We start from the raw sequence: 23,342 nt of genomic DNA, 5'->3' as shown, positions 1-23,342 counted from the left end.
ATTTGATGATTCGGCCTTAGACGCAGCTTTGTTTGTTTGTTTGTTTGTTTGTTTGTTTGTTTGTTTGTTTGTTTGTTTGTTTTTTTCTGTGTACCTTGAGGTACCAGGCACAGCTTGCAAACGCTGAGAGGGTGGGGCAGATGGAGCATCCCATGGGAGCGTGGCGGGGGGGTGGTCCCCCACGTGCTTGGCAGCAGACCCAGAAGTACTTCTGGTCTACTTCTAGATCTGCTGTCGAGCACATGGGGGACCCCTGCCCGTGCTCCTGTGGGACTCCATCTGCCCCACATTTCAGTGTTCACGAGTTGCGCCTGGTACCTCAAGGTATATAGAAAAAAACATATAAAGCTGTGTCTGTGGCTGAATTGCTGATTTTTCAGAATAAGAATTGAAACTTCAATTCAGCTGAATCTGAATTAGGACAGTGATCCAAATCAGCTAATTGAATCACTGTCTCCCGAATCATCAGGCCAAATCCAAATCAAATACTGCCCGCTTTGTACACCCCCTTTTTTTTTTTTTAAACTCCTTCACTTGAATAAAAGTATTGCAGAATTGTTAGCTTCAGGTAACTTTCTCTTTTTTGAGACATTGTATTTAATGTCTCTGTATGCACTCTTAATAAGCCTTCGTGAGCTATTCATTAGGTTTTTTCCAATAATGTCTCTTCAGGCTAAAGAAACCTACAAGAACCCCATCCAAAAAGAACTAGGTGAAAATGCAAAGGAAACAGAAAATTACTAAATCCAAAGAATGCACTTTATTGCTAGAGATCAACTTTTACAGAGTTGTCTATAGTGTGCTTGAAACACTTTGTACCTGTACTTATACCACTTCTCTAAAAGCTTTTCTTTTGTTGGGTGTTGTTGGTTAAAAGGGTAAATTTAAAACACTTAGTATTGTGGTGAACCAAGGGCTTTTAAACCACCTGCAAAATTAAATCTTTCACAATGGCTTTTATGAGAAACTTAAGAATACTGTATCAGCAACTGAAATCCTATTGCTCCGATCATAAAAAGCTTCCTAACATGTTCAAGTGGCTAAGAAATGTACTGTAAAAATCTTACAAAAGATTAAGTAGAGAAGCAAATATTTATACAAAATGCACTAATTTAACTTAATTATGTCATCTATAGTTTTTTAAATTGCTGCATACCTAAATGAATGAGATTGGAGAAAAGCCTTGATAGTGTGCACAATCACTATAATGTGGCTATTTGTGTGTGTGTGTGTGTGTGTGTGTGTGTGTGTATTTTTAAATGATGCTTTCAGCTAATTAAGTCAGTTCATATACGGTATTATTGTAGCTGTAGTCCTAATTGCTTATTTGATATTTCCTCTAGAGAAATTCTTTGAAATGAAAAAAGGACAATGTAAAGATGCTCTTGAAATTTACAAACGATTTCTGACTAGAATGACGAGAGTATCTGAATTTCTTAAAGTTGCAGAGGTAAGTAATTTTTAGTCCTAAGTGCTAAACATCTGAAGAGGGGAGGGCATAGGAGTGTGAGGTAACTTTTTCTCCATATCAAACTAATAGTTGCATTAAAAACCTTAATTTTATTAAAAAAAAAAAACCAAAAAAAACCAAACCTTGATTATCTACATCCACGAAGGAACTTCATATCTTTGCATCTAACATTTTAGAGGCCAAACTCCAGGAGTTGAATTGTAATGGACTGATTTTAAGCACCTGAATTTCTCTATAGTGAGCCTCAAACACCAGTATGATGAATGAGGGGGAAGTAAATCAGGGTTAGAAGGCGATTATCCACCCCCCATTGAAAGCTGGATCATTGTACAGAAAGGAATAAGACCTTTGAAGCTAGATGGATACAAGCACAAGGAAGCCTGAGCCTGTAGACAAGAGATGAGGACAGTTACTGATGGAGGGGAGATCTGGGTTCCAGTCCGATCCAGTAGTGTTAATGCATTTTTTTACCTAATTCCACTTGTTTTTAAATGACAATGAATAAGCAGTCTCTAACGGGGACCAGAACTGAGGACTCTGCTTACCTCACCCCCTAAGGGTACTAGTTGGGTTACCTTTTAACTGCGTGTAGACTGTTACATTTCTCTCTGCATATTGGTTTCGCTTAACAGATAGGCAGGCATTCTCCATCCCATCTCCAGGTGGTTAGGACATTTTCTCCAGGCAGCATAAGAGAAGTTGATTTGAGTGCTTATGCTGAGGAGTGTTTTAAAGGATCTCACATTTTCTGCATGAGTACTTTAATCACCTAGGCAATGTTTCCGAGTCAAAACAGCCGTGGTTGATTAATTTTGATAGAAGCAGTATTGTACTGTGTTAGGTGTGCTCAGAACCAGCCAGCCAAACTGGACCTCTTGGGTACAGGGACAGCTAGTCTGTGAATTCAAAGAGACTTGAGCCTGAGGTGCTGAGATACACACCTGAGCTATTGACAGTTCTACTGCATATGTCTAGAACCATTAGTCCTGGATAAACTGAGTAAGTGGTTAGGTAGAAGTCTGGGATAATTTTTTAGACTTCTATCAATGCTACATTAACTTTTCCCATCCAAAATGAATCCTCAGAATCTAGTTATGAAGTGTCCCCAATATTAATTACTATGCCATGTACAAAAGTGGAACAAAAAAAATCACCTGAGTATAAGACGCAGTAAATTGTGGGCAAGAGCTGAGGTGCAATTATTTAACTTTTTACCTCCTCATAAGGCAGTTTCAGTATTCAGAAATACTACTGACAAGAGGTATTTCTTTTAACATTACATTCTAATATCTCTGTGTGTAATTGATTTAAAGTCTAAAACTAAAATAGGCTTTGGATAATTCGTACATACACAGGATGATCACAAAAGCAAGGCTGCTATCAATGGGTAATGACTTGCCTTGTGATGGCTATAAGTGGAATTCCATTTGGTTCTCATTACAGTTGTCTTCCCTAGCACCAAAAAGCTGGTAGCTCCCAGGTTCCACTGCTCTTGTGCACTAATGGAAGCACTAATGGGTTGATGTGAGCTAGTAGTCCATTTTTCCATGGTGACTTGACTTTGATCAGATGTGTAACAATATGGCTATGTTCCTCGGACAGCAGCAACTTGCAGTTGCCTGCACACCAGTGGCACAATTGTGCAGCTGTAGTTGCAGCCTTCTTTCTGCCCCACCAAGTCAGCACCCAGGACAGCTACCCCAGTCACCCACCGTAGTTATCCTGCTGCTTATGGTATAGCCACTCAAATACATGCTGCTAGTTAATGTGACTTTGAATGGAAGCCTGGAGAGGGTGTAGAACTGAGAACTGGAAAATACTGTTTATACAGATACAATGCAGTTCTCTGTGGTGGCAGATGACAGAACAAGGAGCAATGGTCTCAAGTTACAACACGGGAAGTTTATGTTGGATATTAGCAAAATCTTTTTCAGTCAGAAGGTGGTGAAGCAGTGGAACGGGTTACCTAGAGAAGTGGTGGAATCTCCATCTTTGGAGGCTTTTAAGGCTTGGCTCGACAGCCCTGGCTGGAATCATCTAGTTGGGGATGGTCCTACTTTGAGCAGGAGGTTGGACTAGATGACTGCCAGAAGTCCCTTCCAACCCTGATTTTCTATGATTTTATGATACCTACAGATAAGCATGTAGTGCAGGGGTGTTTAGGAGCAGACAAGTAAGCATGACAGTCCGTAATAAAAACCTCCTGCTACATGCACTTGTTTTTTTTAAAAGCTCTTGTAATCTTTCTTTTAAGTAGTGGGTTTAGGAAGGGAGATGATATTTGTCAGACCAAGCAAGTATCTTCAAGTATCTTGAAAGACCTCACCCTCAAAACAATGAGCAGATGTTTTTAAAACAAGCCAAAGGTTGTTGGCAACAAGATCACAGGAATAAGATGCTAGCAGTTATTGAATATTCACTCACGCTCTCACTCGTGTGCTACATTTAAGACTCAGTGAGCACGTTAATCACATCATAAATAGTAACCCAGCCACATTTTAAAGTCAATTTTAGGATGTGATAATACAGTTAGTGAATAAAGTTGATACACAAAATGTACAACAACTTTGTGGCATGTTACCTTGCACCTTAAGTTGAATGTGTGGCCAATTGAGGCTAGCCCATGACAGATCATGATGCTCAGCTTCCTGTCAGGATCCAGCATGAGACCGCCCAAGGGCCAGGGACACAGCTATCCCAGGGTTCCTGTGCACCAGGATCTTTAGAACTCAGTTTGCTACCCAGATAAGTGGCACACAGGGTTTTAACTTGGCCCCAGGGGCTGTGGCATCCCCAGGATTGGACTGCAGCAACCTGATGCCAGGGTTTCCGTGCCCCACAAGTCAGAGCTGAACCTTCAGTTGGGATTTTGATGATTTTTCAGATTCTGGTTTGAACCCTAGTCCCAACAAACAAAGTTAATTGTCAGCACTTGGATTTTAACTTGCTGGTACAGGGAGAGCCCATAATCATGATCTCAGGCTTCCCCTGTGCTGATAAGCAAGGTGTGATAGGAACCTAATCCTCAATCCAAGAATTGCATGTCCTGCCCCATGCACATGCCAAAAAGCTGGGAAGTAGGAAAATAGGAAGATGTCTGATAAGCTAAAGAGGCTTAACCTATTCAGGACCTCCTTCACTACTTCAGGTAGCCCTTGTGTGGCTCCTACTCTAGCTAACTAATGCAACTCCCTTGGACTCCTTTCTTTGTGAAAGGAGTGCTGCAGTATTTTGAGGATGGTGGGATGATTTCTGTAAATGTACTAAACTCTTCATTTTTAAAAATAAAATTTCTCATGGGCAATATAGCTGAAAAAGAAACTATCGTGATTTTAATAACATCTAGATGTCTGTTGAGATGTATGAATACTGGCTTCTCTGATCTATTTTTAATTATTATTATTATTATTTTTTTTTTTTTTTATCCACAGCAAATTGGAATCGACAAAGGCGATATTCCTGATCTCACACAAGTAAGTTTTCTTGCACGTTGCTTTTAAACTCCTATAGTGAGGGCTAAACTAAAACAGCACCATACAGAAGTCTGATAGTTCACAGGGAACCTTGTAGTGTAAACCTTTGAAATGTTTTTCAAATGCAAAAAGAAGGAACTTACAGTCTATCAACCTCTTGGGTAGACTGATCTTAGCCTGTCACTTGATCCCAGTAGACCAATTTCATCTCGATTCATGGACTTAAAATTAGTCACTAGATAACAAAAAAGTGCTCCCCATTTGTCTTTCTTTTGCAAATGCAAATAGAGTCCAGAAGCTGAGATCATAATTACAGTATGTACATTTAGCACTAAACAGCTTTTGCTTTCTGTCTATTACAAAATATCACCTCCAACAGTTTGGTCCAGAGATGCAGAAAAGATTAGGGCTGCTAAATAAGGGTATATTAAAAGTAACTTATCATATCTCTAGTCTGACTAAAATCAGTAAGTTGCTTTATTTTTTTTTTCCTTCTTTTCTTTAATACTGATGGTTAGGTGGCCCAAATGCTTTTGGTGGGGCTAACCACCTTACCATAACAGAAAACATTATTGTGACATGTTAAAGATATTTAATAGTATCATTAAATATTTTCAGCTTGATTTTTTTTTTTTGACTGCCTTTTATATGTTGAGCTTTACATGCAACTTTCATTATTGAAAATAGAACAGTTTAATACCATCTTTTAGATTTCCAATTTAATATTGCCCCTTGCCAATGGCACAAAGTTCAACCAAACTCGGCAGTAATTAAATATTTATATGGATACAAAAAGGCTTGCTAATAGATTGTGAGGAACAACATATTCCTATCGTCTGCAAGCAAGTATTTATAATTGGGTCTTCGGTAGAATATAGAGTTTGTTTGGGTTTTTTTTATTATTTATTCCAGTTAGTCTACTAGTTAAAACTCCATTTAGATTCATACTGTTTTAGATGTCTTGCTCTTGAATTAGCCTTTTTTATGGCAGGAGCCTAAGCTAAGCTATGGCTTCTAGAGTTCATTGGAAGCCCCAGCATTGAAGAGCACTCGTTTTGAATATGTTCCTCAGTGTCGTTAAGCTTCTGAAGCCTTCTAGAAAGCCAAGACTATGTGAACGCCTTGTCCAGCAGCACTGAACATGCAGAGCCAAAGTTGTAAAAAGGCAGCATGCCAGATCTCAACCATCTCTAACAAAGTGCAGGCTGTAAGTCAGGGTTACCCATTCACCTTTTGCCTGACATCTGGTTCCAAAGATGTTCAAGTTGAGTATATGGGCACAGAGACTACCAGTTGGACTAGCATAGGAGGAAGAAACTCTTGAGAGAGCACCTGCCCAATGTCCCTCCCTATGAAAACAGAAACCTTTATCAACCCCTTGCACAGACCGCAGAATTTGCTATTCCTAAACAATCCCAGCCAGATTCCTGGCCAGCCTCTCTTCTTGCAAACCTTCAGTGAAAAAGATTCTAAAACTTGTTTCATTGTTCTGTTATTCTAGTTGGGAAGTATATATATATTTTTTTAAACTAGCCTGAAATACTTTTTGCTGTAATACAAACTCTCATTATTGCACACTTTTTCCCTGTTTCCCATGGGAGAATGAGAACAGTTTTCTCTCCCCATCCCTTTCCATCTCCTTTTCTATAAAGCAAACTATCTCTCTGTTTCTTTTTATTCTGCCCCCTCCCTCCTGCAGTCTATCATAGCTTACATTACAACCCCTTATCTCTGTTTTGCCTCTGGAGTCGCACCAGTTTCTATAATCCTTCTTAAAATATGGCTTTAACTGGATAGCTGCAGACACGTTGGAGCCAAGTAGTAGTACTATTGCTTCCCATGACTCGCATACAGTACTTCTATTAATGTTACCCCAAGTTGTCATGAGATAAGCAAGTGCTTGAAGCAGCAAGGTTATGTGGAATTTGTGATCCATTGTACCTGTTGATTCTTCTCAGAAGCACTACTGCAAAGCCAGCTATTCCCCCATTATGGATTAGTGCATTTGCCTTTTTTCTTTCCTGTGTGTTTAAATTTCATTATTTTTATTCATAGATAGTTCTCTGATTTTTATCAGGATGCCTTCAGAATTTAATCTTGCCCTCCAAAATCTTCACAATCCCTCCTAGTTCCATGTCTAGTCAGTATGCTTTCTATCCCTGCATCTAAGTCATTAATGAAGTGTTAAAAAGAACTGGATCCAGAATAGACCTTATAGAACCCTGCTTACAAGTCTGACATCAGTCCATTTAATAGTTTGCTTGTGATTATTCAACTGCTTCATATATTCCTATAATCAGAGGTGACCTGAGCAGGGTGCGGGGCCTGGACCAAGTCAGCCCATGCAGGACCCTGGACCTGAAGAAGCTGCCACCACCATTGGCAGCAGTGGTAGTAGCAGGAGGGGGGCGAGTAGCAAGTGGCTGGATGCAGAGCCATTGCTCCGCCCAGCTCCATGCCACCGCTGCTTCATTGGGTCCCCCAAAGAGCGGGGCCCAGGGCGGTCTCCCTAATTGCACCCCACCTCCCTGGAACGGCCCCTCCTATAATGGTAGTTCTCTTAAGATATAATAATGTAGGACTATCAGAACGCTTACTAAAGACTAGGTTTATTTTTATGTCTACTGTATCTCCTTATCCACCAAATCAGCTACCTAATTAGATTCATTAACAGCTCATGATAAACCAATTATTTTGATCTCCATGTTGGCTGCTGATGATCACTTCAGATATTTACAAATAAATCTTAGTTTTCTGTAATAACTCTTCACCATTATCAAAGGTAGGCTGACTGGTCTAAACTTTGTAGGCCCTCCTCTTTTTCCTGCTTAAAATAAGGGCCTTACTAACTCTTTACAATCCTTTGGGACTTCTTACTTGAGGATTTAGGGACACTGGGAATAAATACTTGGTGAGTTTTGCTGTTTTTTTAGCACCCTGGGATTAATGAAGTCACTCTGACTCATTCATTGTCACTTGTATGCTCACACTACTAACCACCGTTCAACTTGGTATCTGTTTCTAGAATTGGAAAGCATCAAACCTGAGTACTCTTTCTGTAGCTTGGTTTTGGCTTTTTAATTACTTAGGTTCAGAAAGAAGTCACTAGAAATTGAAATGGGTGTCTTTAGTTGCTAGGGAATTTGAGTGTTACTTACTGGACAACTGATAATGCAGTGCTTCTTGTCTGGAGGGGGACGGCTAAGGAAGATTTGAGTGGCAGTGGGGGAGGGAAGGAACCCTATTACCAAGGTCCCACCAAAGATGAGTCTCACTATGACAAACTTGTCTGCGGGGTACCCTCTGAGCTTTGAGTTTCTCTTCACTGTCCCATTGTTTATACCAAGGAACAGATTGAGGTTTACCCTGGGATACCTCCTTATCCCCACAAACCTGTACTCCACTCCCTTTTACTTGGCCTCATGGCTGGAGCAGGGGAATTTCTGCAAGTTACAAGTGGCTTCCCTTTGGGGTGTGAAGAAAAAAATAGGTCCCCTGGTGAGCTTGAAATACCATTTGCCCAGAGATGTCTCCTTTTTGATTGCCTGTAGTAAAGAGTTAAAACAGCAGAAGGCTTTTTATATAGGAGAAAATAATTATACAAAAGCAACTGTTCCATAAGTTTGAAAACAAAACAAAAAGACAAATTTAGCCTCTGACAAATTTAGCATCTGACTACTACCTAGTTCTTCAGAGAGACCTGCCATTACTTTCAGAGGTCGGCCTTCCTGCTGATCCTACCAGCCCTGACTGCTGGGGACCTGGACTCCTCTAAAGCCTGTGGGTAGCCTGAAGACATCTCACAGATAGCCCTTAAAATACCTTCAATCCAGCCCCCACCCTCCCTATTCATCATGGTCCTAATTACTCACAGGTCATATGATTCTCCAGATTTTTCTTGCCTCTTCATGGTATGTAGAGCACCTTTCTGCTATTGTGCAATTTTTTTCCCCATTACAAGCATAATTTGCATGCCCATCCCACTGGTGACCCCTTCTGTCTGTGATTGGGAGTGGTAATTGCCCTTGTCCCAGAGCACAATGGCAAGAGATACTTAACAGTTTTGCCTATTACCTTTTCCTTAAGTGTGCTTTCCTTGGCTCCTTTTACTAAACCATGTCCAAAACAATGTCAAAAGGACAGCATAATGTAATCTATGCAGTGATAAGTGACAGAAATAGATACAGTATGACATTGGCTTTTTACTGAGACCAAACACGCCATATCAGTACAGCAAACACAAGAAAATCTACCTGACACTCCATGAACATCCCCCGATCCCCAAGATTTGGTGAGGTTTATTATGCTCACTATTCAGTAACCAAGGTAGCTTTGGATATACTTTTAAAAGTCTCAAAAATTCCTAAATAGTGAGGGCTGGTAGGATGCTGCTAGACCTTTATTGTCAACACATTTTCAATGTGAGAGAGAAACCTTTCCGAAATCTTGGAACTCCTACACAAGTAGGTTCAGGACTAAAATAGTCTGCTTTGGCTAGATAAATACTTTCTTGTTTTACCTTTAAAAAGCTAGGGCAGTACATATACTGTGGATTGTAAATTGGCAAGTTTAAATTATTCTCAAAGATAATCTAATAGATAGAAACTAGAAATAGAAAATGTCTGTAGATAGAAAATGGAAATGTTACTGGGAAGCATTGATAAGTAAACACTGGGTGTAGCCACACACATGCTTTACTGTGGAATAGACTAATTAGCTCTGCAGTAAAGTGTCGTAGTCTACATGTGTGCCGGTATTAGGGTGAGGCACATTAATTAACTCCACTGTAAGATAATACTATTGGGGGCAGTACGATCTTATGGTGGAGTCCTTAGATGTGTAGACTATGGCAGGGACTGGCTGGGGAATGAGGGCGCTAAAGTGCGGGGGCTGCTTGCCAGCTAACTCTGCACTGTAGTACCCTCATGCCCCAGCACCACCAAATGCCACCACCTGGAGCCTAGGGATGATTCCCCAGGTCCCCTGCCAGCCCAGGGCTGCTCTGCCTTGGCTCTAACTGCTGCAGTCCTGGGCAGATATGTAAACACTGCATCCAGGAGAAGCTGACTCCAGTGCAAACTGTACCATAGCTTTTCATCATGTTACTCGCTCATGTAGATACACCCACTGTGCCACAAAATCTAAAATGCTCCCTCATTGTTCTCCATGGCCATAAAATGTATTGCTATGTACCACCAATGAATGGCTTAGACAAAAACAAATATGTAAAGTTTAAGTCCTTTTTGCTTTTTTGGTAAACCTTTATGGAGAGGGGGAGAAGGTTGGGGTTGGTGTAAGTAATAAAGTGTGTCATTGAAGTCCAGAAGTTGCCAGTTCAAGCCCATAGCAGAAGCGCTCATGGTGCATCCCTATCAGATTCTAGTGAATCGTGAATTCTGCTAAATACCTTGTAACAAAGACATGAGCAGGAAGGAGGCAAGCCTTAAATTTTTGGGGTCCTGTAATCTCACTACTGGTAAGTTCTAGGAACTTTATTCCTTTAATGAGGTTATGTATGAGAGCATGGGTGAGTATGGGAAAATATACATGCAACACTAAATGTTTGAATACCTCTAAAGTATCACTCAGCTTACTTGTTGTTTGAATATTAAACTCAATGACTGATTTTAATGGGAAAGTGATGTAAGGCCAAATGCTTCATGTTTTGTATTCTATGTTGGAGTTATGTTACGTAATTTTTAAAGAACTCTAAATACCAACTGTTATATGCTAGCTAGATTGTTATAACAGGAATTTATTATGTAGATCTTGTAATAATTCATGTAGCTTAAGTTACCTACTAAATTTCCCACTTTAAGTTGGTAATACACTGTAAACGTGTCCTGAATTTTTTTTTTTAGTTGGACACTCCAGAATTACTCAGTAAATGTGCATATGTTGGCAATAGCCATTCAATATTGGTGTAAAGCATGACAAATTGACTTTGATATTTAATGTGTGTACTTCTAGTAAGATTAAAGACATTATTTATGAAAAACACCTTAGGTATTGCTGTCAAGAGTTCTGGTTGATCTGAAAGACACTGATAATGAAAATTCCCCTTTTAAAGACTGTACCATTGATGAACCGGTAACTCTAATAAAATACTGTTGTTCTTTACTATTGTAGCTTTAAAGGGTTTCCTCTTTGTTTGTTGATCTTATGAAAATCTACTTATCTGGGCACCATCTTTTTAATACTAGTGTACCTAAGGATGGTGTCACTTGTTTGTTTTTTCTTTCTTTCTCTCCTTTTAATCACCATTGTAACAACAGCAAGTGCATACCTAGGGATTTTACCTGGCTACAAAATTATTTTTACTTTCCTACCCTTCCCCCAATCAAATAGTTTACCAAACAAAAAGCATAATTTTGTTTCCAAAGATGTGTAGCTGCCTAACTTCAGCTAATTTAAATTAGACTTATTTTATTTACTTTTTACTAATTTAGGAGCAGTCAAGAACTGTAAAACTTAATGATTTTACATGAAAGTGGTCAGATTTTAAAAAGTGTATTTTAAAAATATAATGAAGCCAGAGTGTTTCTCAATTTATACTCTTTCTTTTTGTTTATTAATTTAATATTGCAACTTGAGCAATTAGTCACAAATGAAGACTGGGAATGATTTAGCTAAAAGCTAATGTGACCAGGAACTCAAATGAATAAGAGTTTGCACTGTGAGAGGTTTTTAGTTTGTTTTGTTTTAGTTTTTTAAATGTAACCTCTGGATGCCTGTGCTGCTGTTTAATGTAAAAAACACATGGTCTCAAAGCATGATGAGCATACATGCATGGCAGGAGGCACAACTGTGGAATCGGGGATCAGATCCCAATCATGCCATATTGCTGCTGCAGAGGGAGCCCAAGATCGTGATCCCAGGCTCCCCCTGCATCAGGAGATAGCAAAGCAGTTAGCTGATTGGGGCTCCTAGCCTCCAGGATGCATTGGAGTCAAGGGCTCTGATATGATTCTGAGGCTAGGAACCCAATTAGCCGATCAACCTTGCTACACCTTCAGTGTGTAAAGTATGATGGCATTCAGCCACAAAATTACTATACATACTTTTGTGTAATAAGCTCATCATGCTTTGAGACCATGTGTTTAGAGTGCTACCTAGTAAAGAAAAAAGATCACTATAATTTTTGTGAATATGTACTTCAGTAATTCAAACAAAATTGCTTTCTTGCATTGATTTATTTCTAGCATGGAAATGCACTTTCTTTTACACAAGGTGTGGATTCATAAGCATGCAGATAATTGGTTAATAATAGTTCAGGAAAGAAATTAAATTGATCTGATAACCTTAAGGATCCAATCATGTCATGCATCTAAAAAGAAAATGTACACCATGGTTTCTCTTTCTATTTCAAGGCTCCCAGCAGTCTCATGGAGACTCTTGAGCAACATCTAAACTCCTTGGAAGGAAAAAAACCTGGCAATAGGTATGCACAAAAAACAGTGTGGTCTTTACACACAACACAGTTCACCAAGCCAAAGGTAGACTCATCACAAACCCAGCCAGCATCTAGTTCTTTCCTCTTTTTGCCACTCCATGCAAGAGCAGTGGGATAGAGCTAACATTGCCTCATATCTTCAAGGGCACCACTGGAACATTGGTTTTCTTTAATTCCCCTAGGTGCTAGAGAGAATTTAAATGCGGTAGCTCTGGAAGATTACTAAAAAGGGTAATGGTCTGTGTTTTTATGAGGATAGGGTGGGTAATCTCTAAATTGGACCTTGGGGAGAATGGCAGGATTTCTTTCTGCTTATCTCTGTACGTTTTATCATTGTTGGATTAAGATAGACATGGCATAAATTGAAGAAACAGTGCTGAGGTTCTACAGCATATAGTACTTAGGCCCCTGGCAAACAATCAGTTAAGGGTGTGATGGGATCTGACCTGTGATCCCAACAATCATGCCTTTTGCCATGCTTATACATGCATGGCAGGAGGCACAACTGTGGAATCGGGGATCAGATCCCAATCATGCCATATTGCTGCTGCAGAGGGAGCCCAAGATCGTGATCCCAGGCTCCCCCTGCATCAGGAGATAGCAAAGCAGTTAGCTGATTGGGGCTCCTAGCCTCCAGGATGCATTGGAGTCAAGGGCTCTGATATGATTCTGAGGCTAGGAACCCAATTAGCCGATCAACCTTGCTACACCTTCAGTGTGTAAAGTATGATGGCATTCAGCCACAAAATTACTATACATACTTTTGTGTAATAACTTTGTGGCTTATTCTGTGTTTTGTCACATCATTAATTGCTTGAACATGTGGCTGGGTTACTAAGTGCAATGTCTGCCAGGGGCCTTGGTTTATTTTCCTTTACACTTTGCTGACCACGAAAACAATAACTTTCACTCTTTGTTTTTAAGATCCTGTGACTAATGCTTGCAAATATAATTCTGCTTTGACATTGACCAATCAAATATAATTGGAGACATTACCTTGTCATTATTTTATTTACATTTTCAGCATAGAAGTAGCATCCATGATGAAGTCCTATTTAGCCAGCACCATAGTTCTCTTAACATCTCTTTGTTTACAGGATCAGCTTAAATGCTGTTGTTTTGGTTTTTGGGGGAGAGGGGTAAAAAAAATGAAACCACTTATACACACACACCAAAAGGTAGTAGAATTAAATTAACTGTTTTTGCTTTGCTGTTGGGAGGAGGGACTTATTTCAGGGAAGAATAAGTTATAATGGTTTTATTGCCCCTAACTAGATGTTTACTTTGTCTGTTTATTTTTTGAGATTTAAAATTGAACTCCAGTTAACATGCTTTGTCTCTCTCTTTGTATGTCTGTGGCTTGCTTTGCAATTTTAGTGAAGGGTAAGTGTATACATACATCTCTTGCATATTGTTTTGCATACATATATGAAGTCCTTATTGAGGAGGTAGAAACAGCAATCAAGTCATGTCTATTTCTAATTCATCTTTTTTTCCCACTTCTACCTAACACCTTATAGTTGCAGTTTTTTAACATTCTCCCCTCCTCTTCCCCCAATACTTTGTTGATCAGTTTCAAAACTGAATCCTAGGCAGAAATGTGGGTTTTCTGGAAAATTTTGAGTTGGAAAATTTTCCAGTGCCCTAAGTAGAGTGTGATCTGACTTGCATGTTTATTTGACTTATTTAGTAAATGAAACTAAAAAAAAAAAAAAGTACCCTATGTTAATTTCATATCCCAATAGCCACAAGTATTTGAAGTGAAATATTTGATTGGGGGAAAAAATTAAATACAGCACACTTAATGTGGTTTAAATGTTTGTTATATTCAAAGCTTTGTGGAAAGAAATTATTTTTATTGGAATACTTGTAAAAATGTAAAGACAATACACAATAGCATGTACTTCCCTTGTATTGTTTGTTTAAATTTAAGAAAAATATGAAGGTACTGAAAACCACTGACACACTAATTTTAGCACACCCAAAGAACTGTGTGTGATATGCGGTGCTTGTCCACTCATCTGCTTCAACAGTTTAACTCTCTTCCTCTGAGGTCATTGAAACTGGAAGTGCCACACTGTCACTAGCTGTAGAATCACTTGCACTACTAATTAGTTCCATTTTGGAATCAGATTGAGGCAAATCTGATTCAGAACTACTTGAACCACATTCTCTTTGCCTCGAGTATGATTTTTACCAATGAGTCTATGGGCAAGGGCAACTTATCACATTGCATCTTCTTCACTAATTGTGCTTCTGACTGATTCTCCAGAAGCAAGAGATTTTGAGAAATAGAAACAAGCTTAGCGGTTCGTTCATTTGTTAGTCTGTTCCTTTTTTTTTGTCTTGCTTGAGCTGAATGCCTTCCAGTTCTGTTCACAAGAAGCTGCTGTTGGTGGAATGCTTAGGATCCTTAGAGCAGGGGTTTTCAAAGGTTTTTATGCCACAGCCTGGAAGTGGCTATGGCTCAGCAAACTGCAGCCCAGCGATCACAGCTGACCACAGCCAGAATTTCCTTCCAGCCGGAAGACAAGTAAGGATACCCCCATACCCCAGGCAGGGGGTTGGGCCAAACCCTGCGTTGCCACGGGCCCTACAGAAGGAGCTGCAGCCTCTCCACCTGGCTCTGGGGGCCGTGGTTTGCCGGTCCACAGCTGCTTCCGATCAGGCAGCCAATTGTGCTGCAGATCCGCAGCCGACCTACTGCAGCCCAGGGATTGAGAACCCCTGCTTTAGAGTAATCCTGGACAACAGTTGAGTGTTACGGTATCCCTTCCACCATGTGAGAGGAGACACATTCTCTGCTGCCCGCCAAATGATGTCTTTGCTCTAAAGTTTTTCTTTTGTGTGGTACTTGGCTATTTCGTTGATGCTGGGGACGTTTTTAGCTACTTGCATCAAGAGCAGTAGATAATTCATCTTCTGATAAATGTTGTCTTTTGTGTCGAGGATCCAAAAAGTTTGCTGCCAGATGAACTGGATGAGAGCAAAACTCAGATCTCTTAGTAAACATTTGTTTTACTACTACTTCTTTTTTGGATAGAGGTAAAGAAGGCAAAAGCTCAATTAGATTTTCATACAGTTGTCTCAATATCTCTGGAATATTTGAAAGGCTTGGTGTATCTCCTTCAAGTTTCTTGATAGCCACTGAAACTGGTAGTAGCAAATTGAATGCTCCTTGAACTCAAACCCAGAATACATCGTTGCTGAGAATCTGCTTCTGAACGTTCATGGGAATAGTCTGGGATACTGTGTCATCTATGGAAGCACACTATAAACAGTTCTTTGTGTGCAGCAAACTATGTAAACACTTTGTAGCCAAGTTCCATCTAGTTTTTCCTTGCAATAAAAGTGCGCTTTCCTTCCCCTGCTTCTCTTTCTGTAATTTCTTTAAAGTCTGATTTAGCAACATTATGATTGTCGAATACCTTCGCAATTGCTTTGCCACCAGATTCAACCAATGAGCAAGACAGCCAAATACTATTATATGAGGATACTTTTCCTTTAATATTTGCCATGCAGCTTTCATGTTACTCACATTCTCAACTACAAGAGCTTGTACCCTGGAGGCACCTGCACTTTCAATCCCTTCACTTCAATAATTTGGCTATGTATTCATCTGTATGACAAGATTTGGTAGCAATTGCTTTCAGGAATATTGGTTCAGGTGGGGCTGTGTGAAGCTTCAGTAGCTAATTTGATTTGAAGGAGATTCAGCCTGATTCAGCAGCCAAGTCTTCGAATCAGGAGACCCATTAAAAGGTCTGAATCAATTTGGAAGGCAGACTCTCAGAAAACAGAAACTGAGAAGGAGGGGGGGAAGACTGCTCTGATATTGATATCTGTAGCTGGCCAGTGACTGTGATTTTTCCCTGAGTTCCCTTCCAATCACAGTGCTCTGGGGGAGGGACATAAAAACAACATATAAGGCCATGTGTGAAGTGATCTGTGCCTTTTATGAGCTTCTTCTCTTGGGCCAGCAGCATCTGAAAGGCTCTGGCTTGCTGTCTTTAGTTTTTTTAGTGCTCTTGGTAGCTAGCTAGTCTCTCTTCTGTGTTTTCCCTGACAGTGGGTCATCAGTGTGCAGGAAAACACAATACATTACAGACATATACACATTTTGCAGCTCAGCAAACGTTATGAAGCATGCTGGAAAGGCAGGTGCCAGGTCTTCTGGCAGAGGGGAGACTGGGGGGGGGGCAGAGGGAGAACTGAGAGTTCCTTTCCTCCCCACCCCCAACCTTCTTCCCTGGCAGCAATGAGTCTGCTGCTGCTAGTGGGAGCAGTGTCTGCACCACCACTAAGCAGCAGCAGCATCATGACATTCTCCACCCCAATTTCAGTTCCCAGCATGAGCCTTCAAGTGCCTTGAATTTCACTATAATGATGCCCCACATTAGGTTTTTGGTTTTTTTCTGATTAGGCATGATTACGACTAATTCAAAGCAAAAGCACTAAAAAAACTAACAGATCTTATGCAAATATTTCCAACTTCCCCAACTCAAGAAAAGAAATGCAACGCTGCTCTGTGTGTTTGCTAAACTAAAAGTGAAACGAAAATTAATCACAGTTTTTTAGTTTTGGTTTTGCTTTCACTTGCAGTCTGAGATGAAATGAGAATTTTAGCTTTGGTTTTGATTTGACCTTCACAGCCAATTAGGTGAATTCATAACTTGATTTTTGGTTTGGATTATTATATGAGTGTATTTACCCTTGTGGTCACAAATCTAAAACTTATATGTACTCTTTCACACACTTCCTAGGGATAATTACCTGAAAAACATTAATTACAACTTTGAAACTGCTAAGCTTGCCTAATATTGTATTGGCAATACAATATTCATTTATTGTATTCATTGTTACTAATAAATTTTATGAAATAATAAATTTTTAGAAATGGGAAAATGAAGCACTGGAAAACTTCCCGAAAATGTTCCGCCCCACATCTCTGATCCTAGGAGTTGAGTTGGGTTGAAAGCTAGTCCACTAGGACCTGAAAGTTAAAAAATATGAACCAAACTCTTGTTTAAGTTTTTAAGAAATAACTACATTCCTATGGTTTAAGCAAATGTGAAGTTAGAGCACTAAATGATAACTCCTGCATTTAGTGATACAACAGGGAGAGGAATATTGAGAGAGCCTTAATGTCTCAACAAGTGTTGTTGCGTCTGTAGATTTTTAGTTTTGTTTTAGTTTTGAACTGCTAAAAAACGCTACTTTTGTGATATGCCTTAAGTGTTTGCATGGTACCTTCACTAGCTTAAGGCTAGGAGTCTGAAGTATGAATTTCCTTACCTTTTGCCTATCCAAACTTTAACTGAATTTTCTATGACTTGTTTATGGTTGTTTTAAGATGATAGAAAGATCTTGTAAAGATTTTACGCTTAACTCACTGATATGTACACTACATAGCTATTAGGGCTGTGTGAAATTTTACCGGCTGTTTTGTTTTGATGCTGTTTCAACTCGTTTGAGCTCGAAACAACAACATCAAAACAAAACGAAAGGCTTTGAAACAGCCTCAAAATGAAACGAGGGCAGTCAGAACGTTTCAAAAGTTTCAAAACATTTCGAGTTTCGAAGCTGGGCTCGTTTGCAGCTAAAGAGAAACTGAGAGGGAGGAGGAAGTACTGCTCTGATATTGACTGTGTAGCTGGCCAGTGACTCTGATTCTTCTCTGAGGTCCCTTCCAATCCCAGTGCTCTGGGGGAGGGATGGAAAAACAGCATAAAAAGCATTGTTTGAACTGAGCTTTCTCTGCTTTCACACTTAAAAGTGACACAAGTTTTGCTCTGAACAGTTTGAGATGCAGTTTACAAGGCACCCCTGCGCCTATCTCCTTGAAACTTGGCAGGCTTCATGGCCTCAGCAGGGGCTACCATGTCCACAAGTCTTATCTGAATCAGACAAGAAATGACAAAATTATAGACAGTTTCGTGCTTCCCCATTATAGCCTATGGGTGAAACGTCGAAACAGCCTTGAAACAGCGAAAGAATTTCAACAAGACTAAATGGAACAGTGCTTTTGAAACTAAACAACTCTAAACGAAACACTGTCCCATCAAAATGAAACTGTGCTGTTTTTCACAGCCCTAGCTATCTTGAAAAGAAAGCTGTAAATATTTATTTTCTTGAAATGGTGCAACTGCCAGAAACAAAAGCAATACATGATCTTGGATGTGCATCCTTTAACACCCCCAAAATTAGCTGTTGTAGTCCCCTGAGCCAAACCTGTAGTCTTCTTATTCCAGTCCTTTCCAGCTATCAGCATGGAGGACAGGCAGATGGAAGGACATGGTCTGACAGCCACATAACCCAGCAGTTCCTGGCTTTCATATTGTTTCAATAAGACTATAGGCAGACATACAAGTTGCCTTATTACTGTATCAAGTACAGCTTGTTTGTATTCAAAGACTTGGCTTTATTATGTCAGATGCCATAACATTCGGTTTCATTCTGTGAAATACCAGTGTAGGTTTAGATTCTAAACTTTAGAACCGTATTATATGAAAATCAGGAGGCTTAAGTCTTTACCAAAAAGGAAAAGTATGCTTTACTTTAAATTTTAGTTTCTATGCATAGTTGGCACATTTGCGTCAATCTCTTTTTTTTTATTTTCTTCACATGAGGGTTTTAATGGTAAATTGAATAACTAAACCTATCAATACTTGTATTTAATATTAAATGTTTGTGACTTTTTCCTAAACTGTACTTACTTGAAAATCTTTGCAATAATTTTCTTTAGATCTGGGGCTCCTTCTCCTTTAAGCAAGGTAAATATTTAAGCTTATATTAATTAGTCTCTCTATCCTTTCTAGTGACTAGCATGTAAGATGTATTCTTTAGTTATTTGGACCTGGATGTTACATATTTTTGTTTTTATTTTAAGCAAAGCTCAATTTATCTGTCAATTTGTTTTAAGCAATAAAATTGCCATAAAGTTGAGTCCCTAACCTTGGATCCTGAATTGTTCTTTTAGCATAACTGAAAATGCTCTTTTAACTCTTGACAGTGAACGTCTTTGCCAGAAGATGGCAGTCATGTTCTGTAGAGGTTTAATAGGCAACCATTCTCTCACCTGGATTGTTTCCAGGTCTACAATGCAGAGCCTGGTTGTTGTTTTTTTTTCTCAGTTTCCTAACTTCTAGCTGTTTCAGTGGTGTTTGTTCATCTTGTATATCTATTTGGCTGTATTTTTCAGAACTGTTTTTGCATATCTCCACACTCTCATGAGAACAAAAAACTTAATATCCAGCCAAATTATTCTAGTAACTTTCAGCATTAAGTATCTTATTCTGTTGATGAATGTGATCCCTTTTTTTCTTTCTACCTTGGTCATGTCAGCTTAGAGTACATGGTCTGGATGCCAGATATTTGCAGCTTGTCATTGGCTGGTGTTGTTCATTTTCCATGGCTAAATGTGCTGTAAATTAAATGAATATTCTAGAAAGCCTTTATTTTGTCTGCAGGAAATAAAATAGTTGAAAGAGTTAATATTAGCAGCAGTTTCCTTTAAATTGCCCATAAAATCCTGCAAAGTTGTTTGTGGCATCCAGCATTCATCCCTCCCATGGTTACTCCACTTCTCTTACTTAGTAGAGCTGCACTAACAAAGCTGGAATTGGGTTTAAACAGATTCCTTCTTAATAGACACCAAATAACTTCCAATTTATTTGGAAGCCAATATTCATGCTTTAGATTCCAGATTCTGTAATATATATATATATTACAGACGCATCTAACCCACTTCTGAAAAGCTCCAAGTACATATCATTTTTTTTATTGAAGTTCTGCTTCTTAAAGGAACACTCTTCCCAGAAAGCTTCACTTTGGTGTTTATTGTGAAGGGACTCTTTGCAGCCCTGTGAAAGGGGGGTAGGGGGGTGATTTATCCATAGTAATTTACATGCATTCATAGAGTAGAAGGAGTTATTTTTGTACTGAGATGTCCATGCTAGTCAAGTGAAAATAGTGCAAAGCAAATATATCCTTAAGTACTTTAAAAAAGAAATGGCTAATGTGTAGCAGATTTGACTTCCTTGTATCATTCCTAGGTTTTACTCCAATATAAAAAAATTAAGGAGAATCCTGAGTAAATACTTTCTCAGTAAACTTGGAATTCTGTATTTGAGTGATGTATATTTTGTATCCTTATGTCCAGTCTTCTCCAGCCACAACTGTTACATCTCCTAGTTCTACTCCAGCAAAAACTATTGATACATCTCCACCAGTTGATCTCTTTGCAACTTCTTCAACAGCAGCTCCAGTCAGGTTAGTTTTGCCATATTTTAATCATGCTCTGTTTTTAAGCAAGACCATGGACAAGTGGTTCTCAGCCAGGGTACTGTGACAGTCTGGGGTGCTGTGAGATCTTTTTACAGAGACTCTGCAGGACTGCTCAATATTGTCATTGTCCAGATACCTACACAAGTTGAACCCCGAGGTTTCAAATAGGAATCCATAGTGTCAAAACCATTCTAACCTGTTGTGGTCTTCCTGAGTTCATTGCAACAGAAAAATGGCTCTCTTTTTCTGTAATCAAGAAACAAGTGGAAGCTAAGTGCTAGCCCTTTTTCCAAGGTGTATTTGACTCTAGCAAGGGGGTGCCTTGAGTCTGAAAAGCTTCAGAACCACTGCCATAGACATTTCCCAATTTCACTTCGTCTATTTGAGGAGCTCAGGTTATTTGTAGCACTGAGACGCCAGGTCAGTAGATGTGATATTGGTAAAATATTCACAGTATTGCAAGACTTATGAACATATCTTGATGCACTATATAGTTTGCTGTGACTAATGCAAATTATAACATTTATATAAAATGTTAGATATATATCAGCTTCCACAAAATTGACACTAAAACTGTTTTATGGCTCCATCATGTCTGTATCTGCAGTTAAACATAGCTATATAATATACAGACCCAGATCTAATTGACTAAAATATGTATTTTAATAGGGATAGTTCATAATCTTAACAAGCAGAAAGTGAGCTAGTACAACTGATTAACGTTGTAAACCCAAATTGCCTGTCCTGTTTACTCTGCTGTTTTTGAATGGTGATATAGGAATGCTCCTAAGCTTTGAACAAAGCTCTTGATTAGAAGTAAGTGTGAAACAAAGTTGCTTTGGTCCAGCCTGAAATGTTTCATTTGACACAAAACAGTATCTTGTGTTTCCTCTGGTCTGAGCAGTCTTGTCTAGTGTTTTTAAATTTTTATGTTGGATTGTTTTTTAAAATAATTCCCTGTTCTGAAAGAAAAGTAAGTCACCTTTTGAAAAAGTCAAAAGAAAACCTCATCATGTTGCCACTCTTTTATTTATTTTTTTTTCTTTTTGACCTGAAATTTGCAAGTCTAACCTAAACCTGCTACTCCCTCTCCACCCCTCCTCCCAGTAGCACTTCCAAACCATCCAGTGATCTTCTGGATCTTCAGCCAGACTTCACATCAACTGTGCAAGCGGCTTCAGCAGCTCCTGGAGGAGCAACTTCATGGGGAGGTAATGTAGCCATTTCTTTTTGTCTAGATCTCTGTCTTGGGTTTCACTTTACCTGCCAATCCAGACTAGAAAGTAGTTCTGTCCCTGATGTACTAGAACTAAGTGCTGTGTGACTGGACAAAGGGACTTTGCGTTGTGTAAAATGAGGAGGAGGATGTACTACCTCACAAAAGTAAACAAGAAAAATCTCTAGAAGGGAGGCACCATAAAATTGCCAAATAGATTCACTATTACTTCTTGCATTTCTTAATTTGTGCTTGTCCATCTATGCTTGCAAGTGGTGATATCTTTTCCTGTAAATGCCAACACTGACTGTTCAAACCAACATTTTTGGGGATATCTTAAATGTTAAACACTTCCATAAAATGCTTCTGTTCTTGTAATCTATAAGTACCACGAAAAAATAACTCAATTTTGCTTTGGGCAAACTGGATTTTCATAGATGTTGTTTAATGGACTCTGATCCCAACTGAAGTTTCCAAGAAAGAAAAAGTTTCCTGGACAGTGAGTTTCAACACAGTCAAGTACTGACCACAGATGGATCTTGAGCTATGAAACTGTAGTGGGTTTTGGGTCTTCAGGTTTCATTATATAATGACTTGTACCCTAGCCCAAACACATACAGTTACTCCACTTCTCTTGAATTCCTGAGTTCGGAAGATCAAGCAAAGGAATTTATTCATTTGTTCTGCTTTTGCCATCAGCAGCAATTCTGGTATGGCAACATAAAAAGTCACCATTGGTAACTACTATTTTCAAAGATATTAAGACCAGAAAGGATGTGACATCAACCAACTAGTAGAATCTAGTAGAACCTTTTTGCACAAATGGGTCATGGAATTTTTACTAGTTATTTCTGTACAAAACCACTTTCGTGGAAGTTCAGTACCTTATTGATACCTTGATTTAAAGACTTTCCATCATGTTAAGTATCCCAGATTCTTATAAGTTGTTCCAATGATTAACCTGTAAATTAAGACAAAGCATATAATTTTGTTTGTGCTTAAGGTTTCAACCACTGCATCGTGTTATACTTTCTCTACTAAAATAAAAAAAAACAGCCATCTGCTTTTGGAAATCTCTTCCTAATGCAATGGCCACCTCATTCTTAAGGCTTGTGAAAGGTTTGGAGAGGAGCAGGCTCGGGTTTAAAAGTGGCCAAATGAGCTAGACCTCTGCTTGGGTGACTTTTCTTTGTTCAGTGTGCTTTTTGTGCCTGGTGTGCCTCAAATTAATGCTATTCTCATTTGTCCTCAGCTAAGTCTAGCTGCGGTACTAAGTAGGGATGCACCAATAGAGATTTTGTGGGGCCAATATGATAGCTAATTTTTTTTTTTAAGGAGGTATGTCGGCTGATACTGATCCAGTTTCTGTTACACAGCTCAGCAGCTTGAAGAGCTATGTGCAGCTGATGAGTCTGTTGTGGTGGAAGGTGAGAGGCAGATCGA

The 23,342-nt window shown here is 39.2% G+C and overlaps 1 protein-coding gene across 1 annotated transcript in view; it reads left to right on the top strand.

The window, feature by feature from the left end:
* The window catches only part of SNAP91 (synaptosome associated protein 91), a 142,702-nt gene that overhangs the window by 58,094 nt on the left and 61,266 nt on the right, over window positions 1-23,342 (top strand). The window contains exons 8-14 of the mRNA XM_019496851.2: window positions 1,344-1,450; window positions 4,903-4,944; window positions 12,315-12,385; window positions 13,775-13,780; window positions 19,143-19,170; window positions 20,559-20,668; window positions 21,794-21,894. Coding sequence (XP_019352396.1) covers window positions 1,344-1,450; window positions 4,903-4,944; window positions 12,315-12,385; window positions 13,775-13,780; window positions 19,143-19,170; window positions 20,559-20,668; window positions 21,794-21,894 — 465 coding nt within the window. The remainder of the gene's footprint in view (window positions 1-1,343; window positions 1,451-4,902; window positions 4,945-12,314; window positions 12,386-13,774; window positions 13,781-19,142; window positions 19,171-20,558; window positions 20,669-21,793; window positions 21,895-23,342) is intronic.

The sequence above is a fragment of the Alligator mississippiensis genome, chromosome 1 (genome assembly GCF_030867095.1).
Source record: "Alligator mississippiensis isolate rAllMis1 chromosome 1, rAllMis1, whole genome shotgun sequence".
NCBI classification, from domain to species: Eukaryota; Metazoa; Chordata; order Crocodylia; family Alligatoridae; genus Alligator; species Alligator mississippiensis.
The sequence above is the reverse complement of the archived record's forward strand: the minus strand, read 5'-3'. Positions and strand labels throughout refer to the sequence as shown.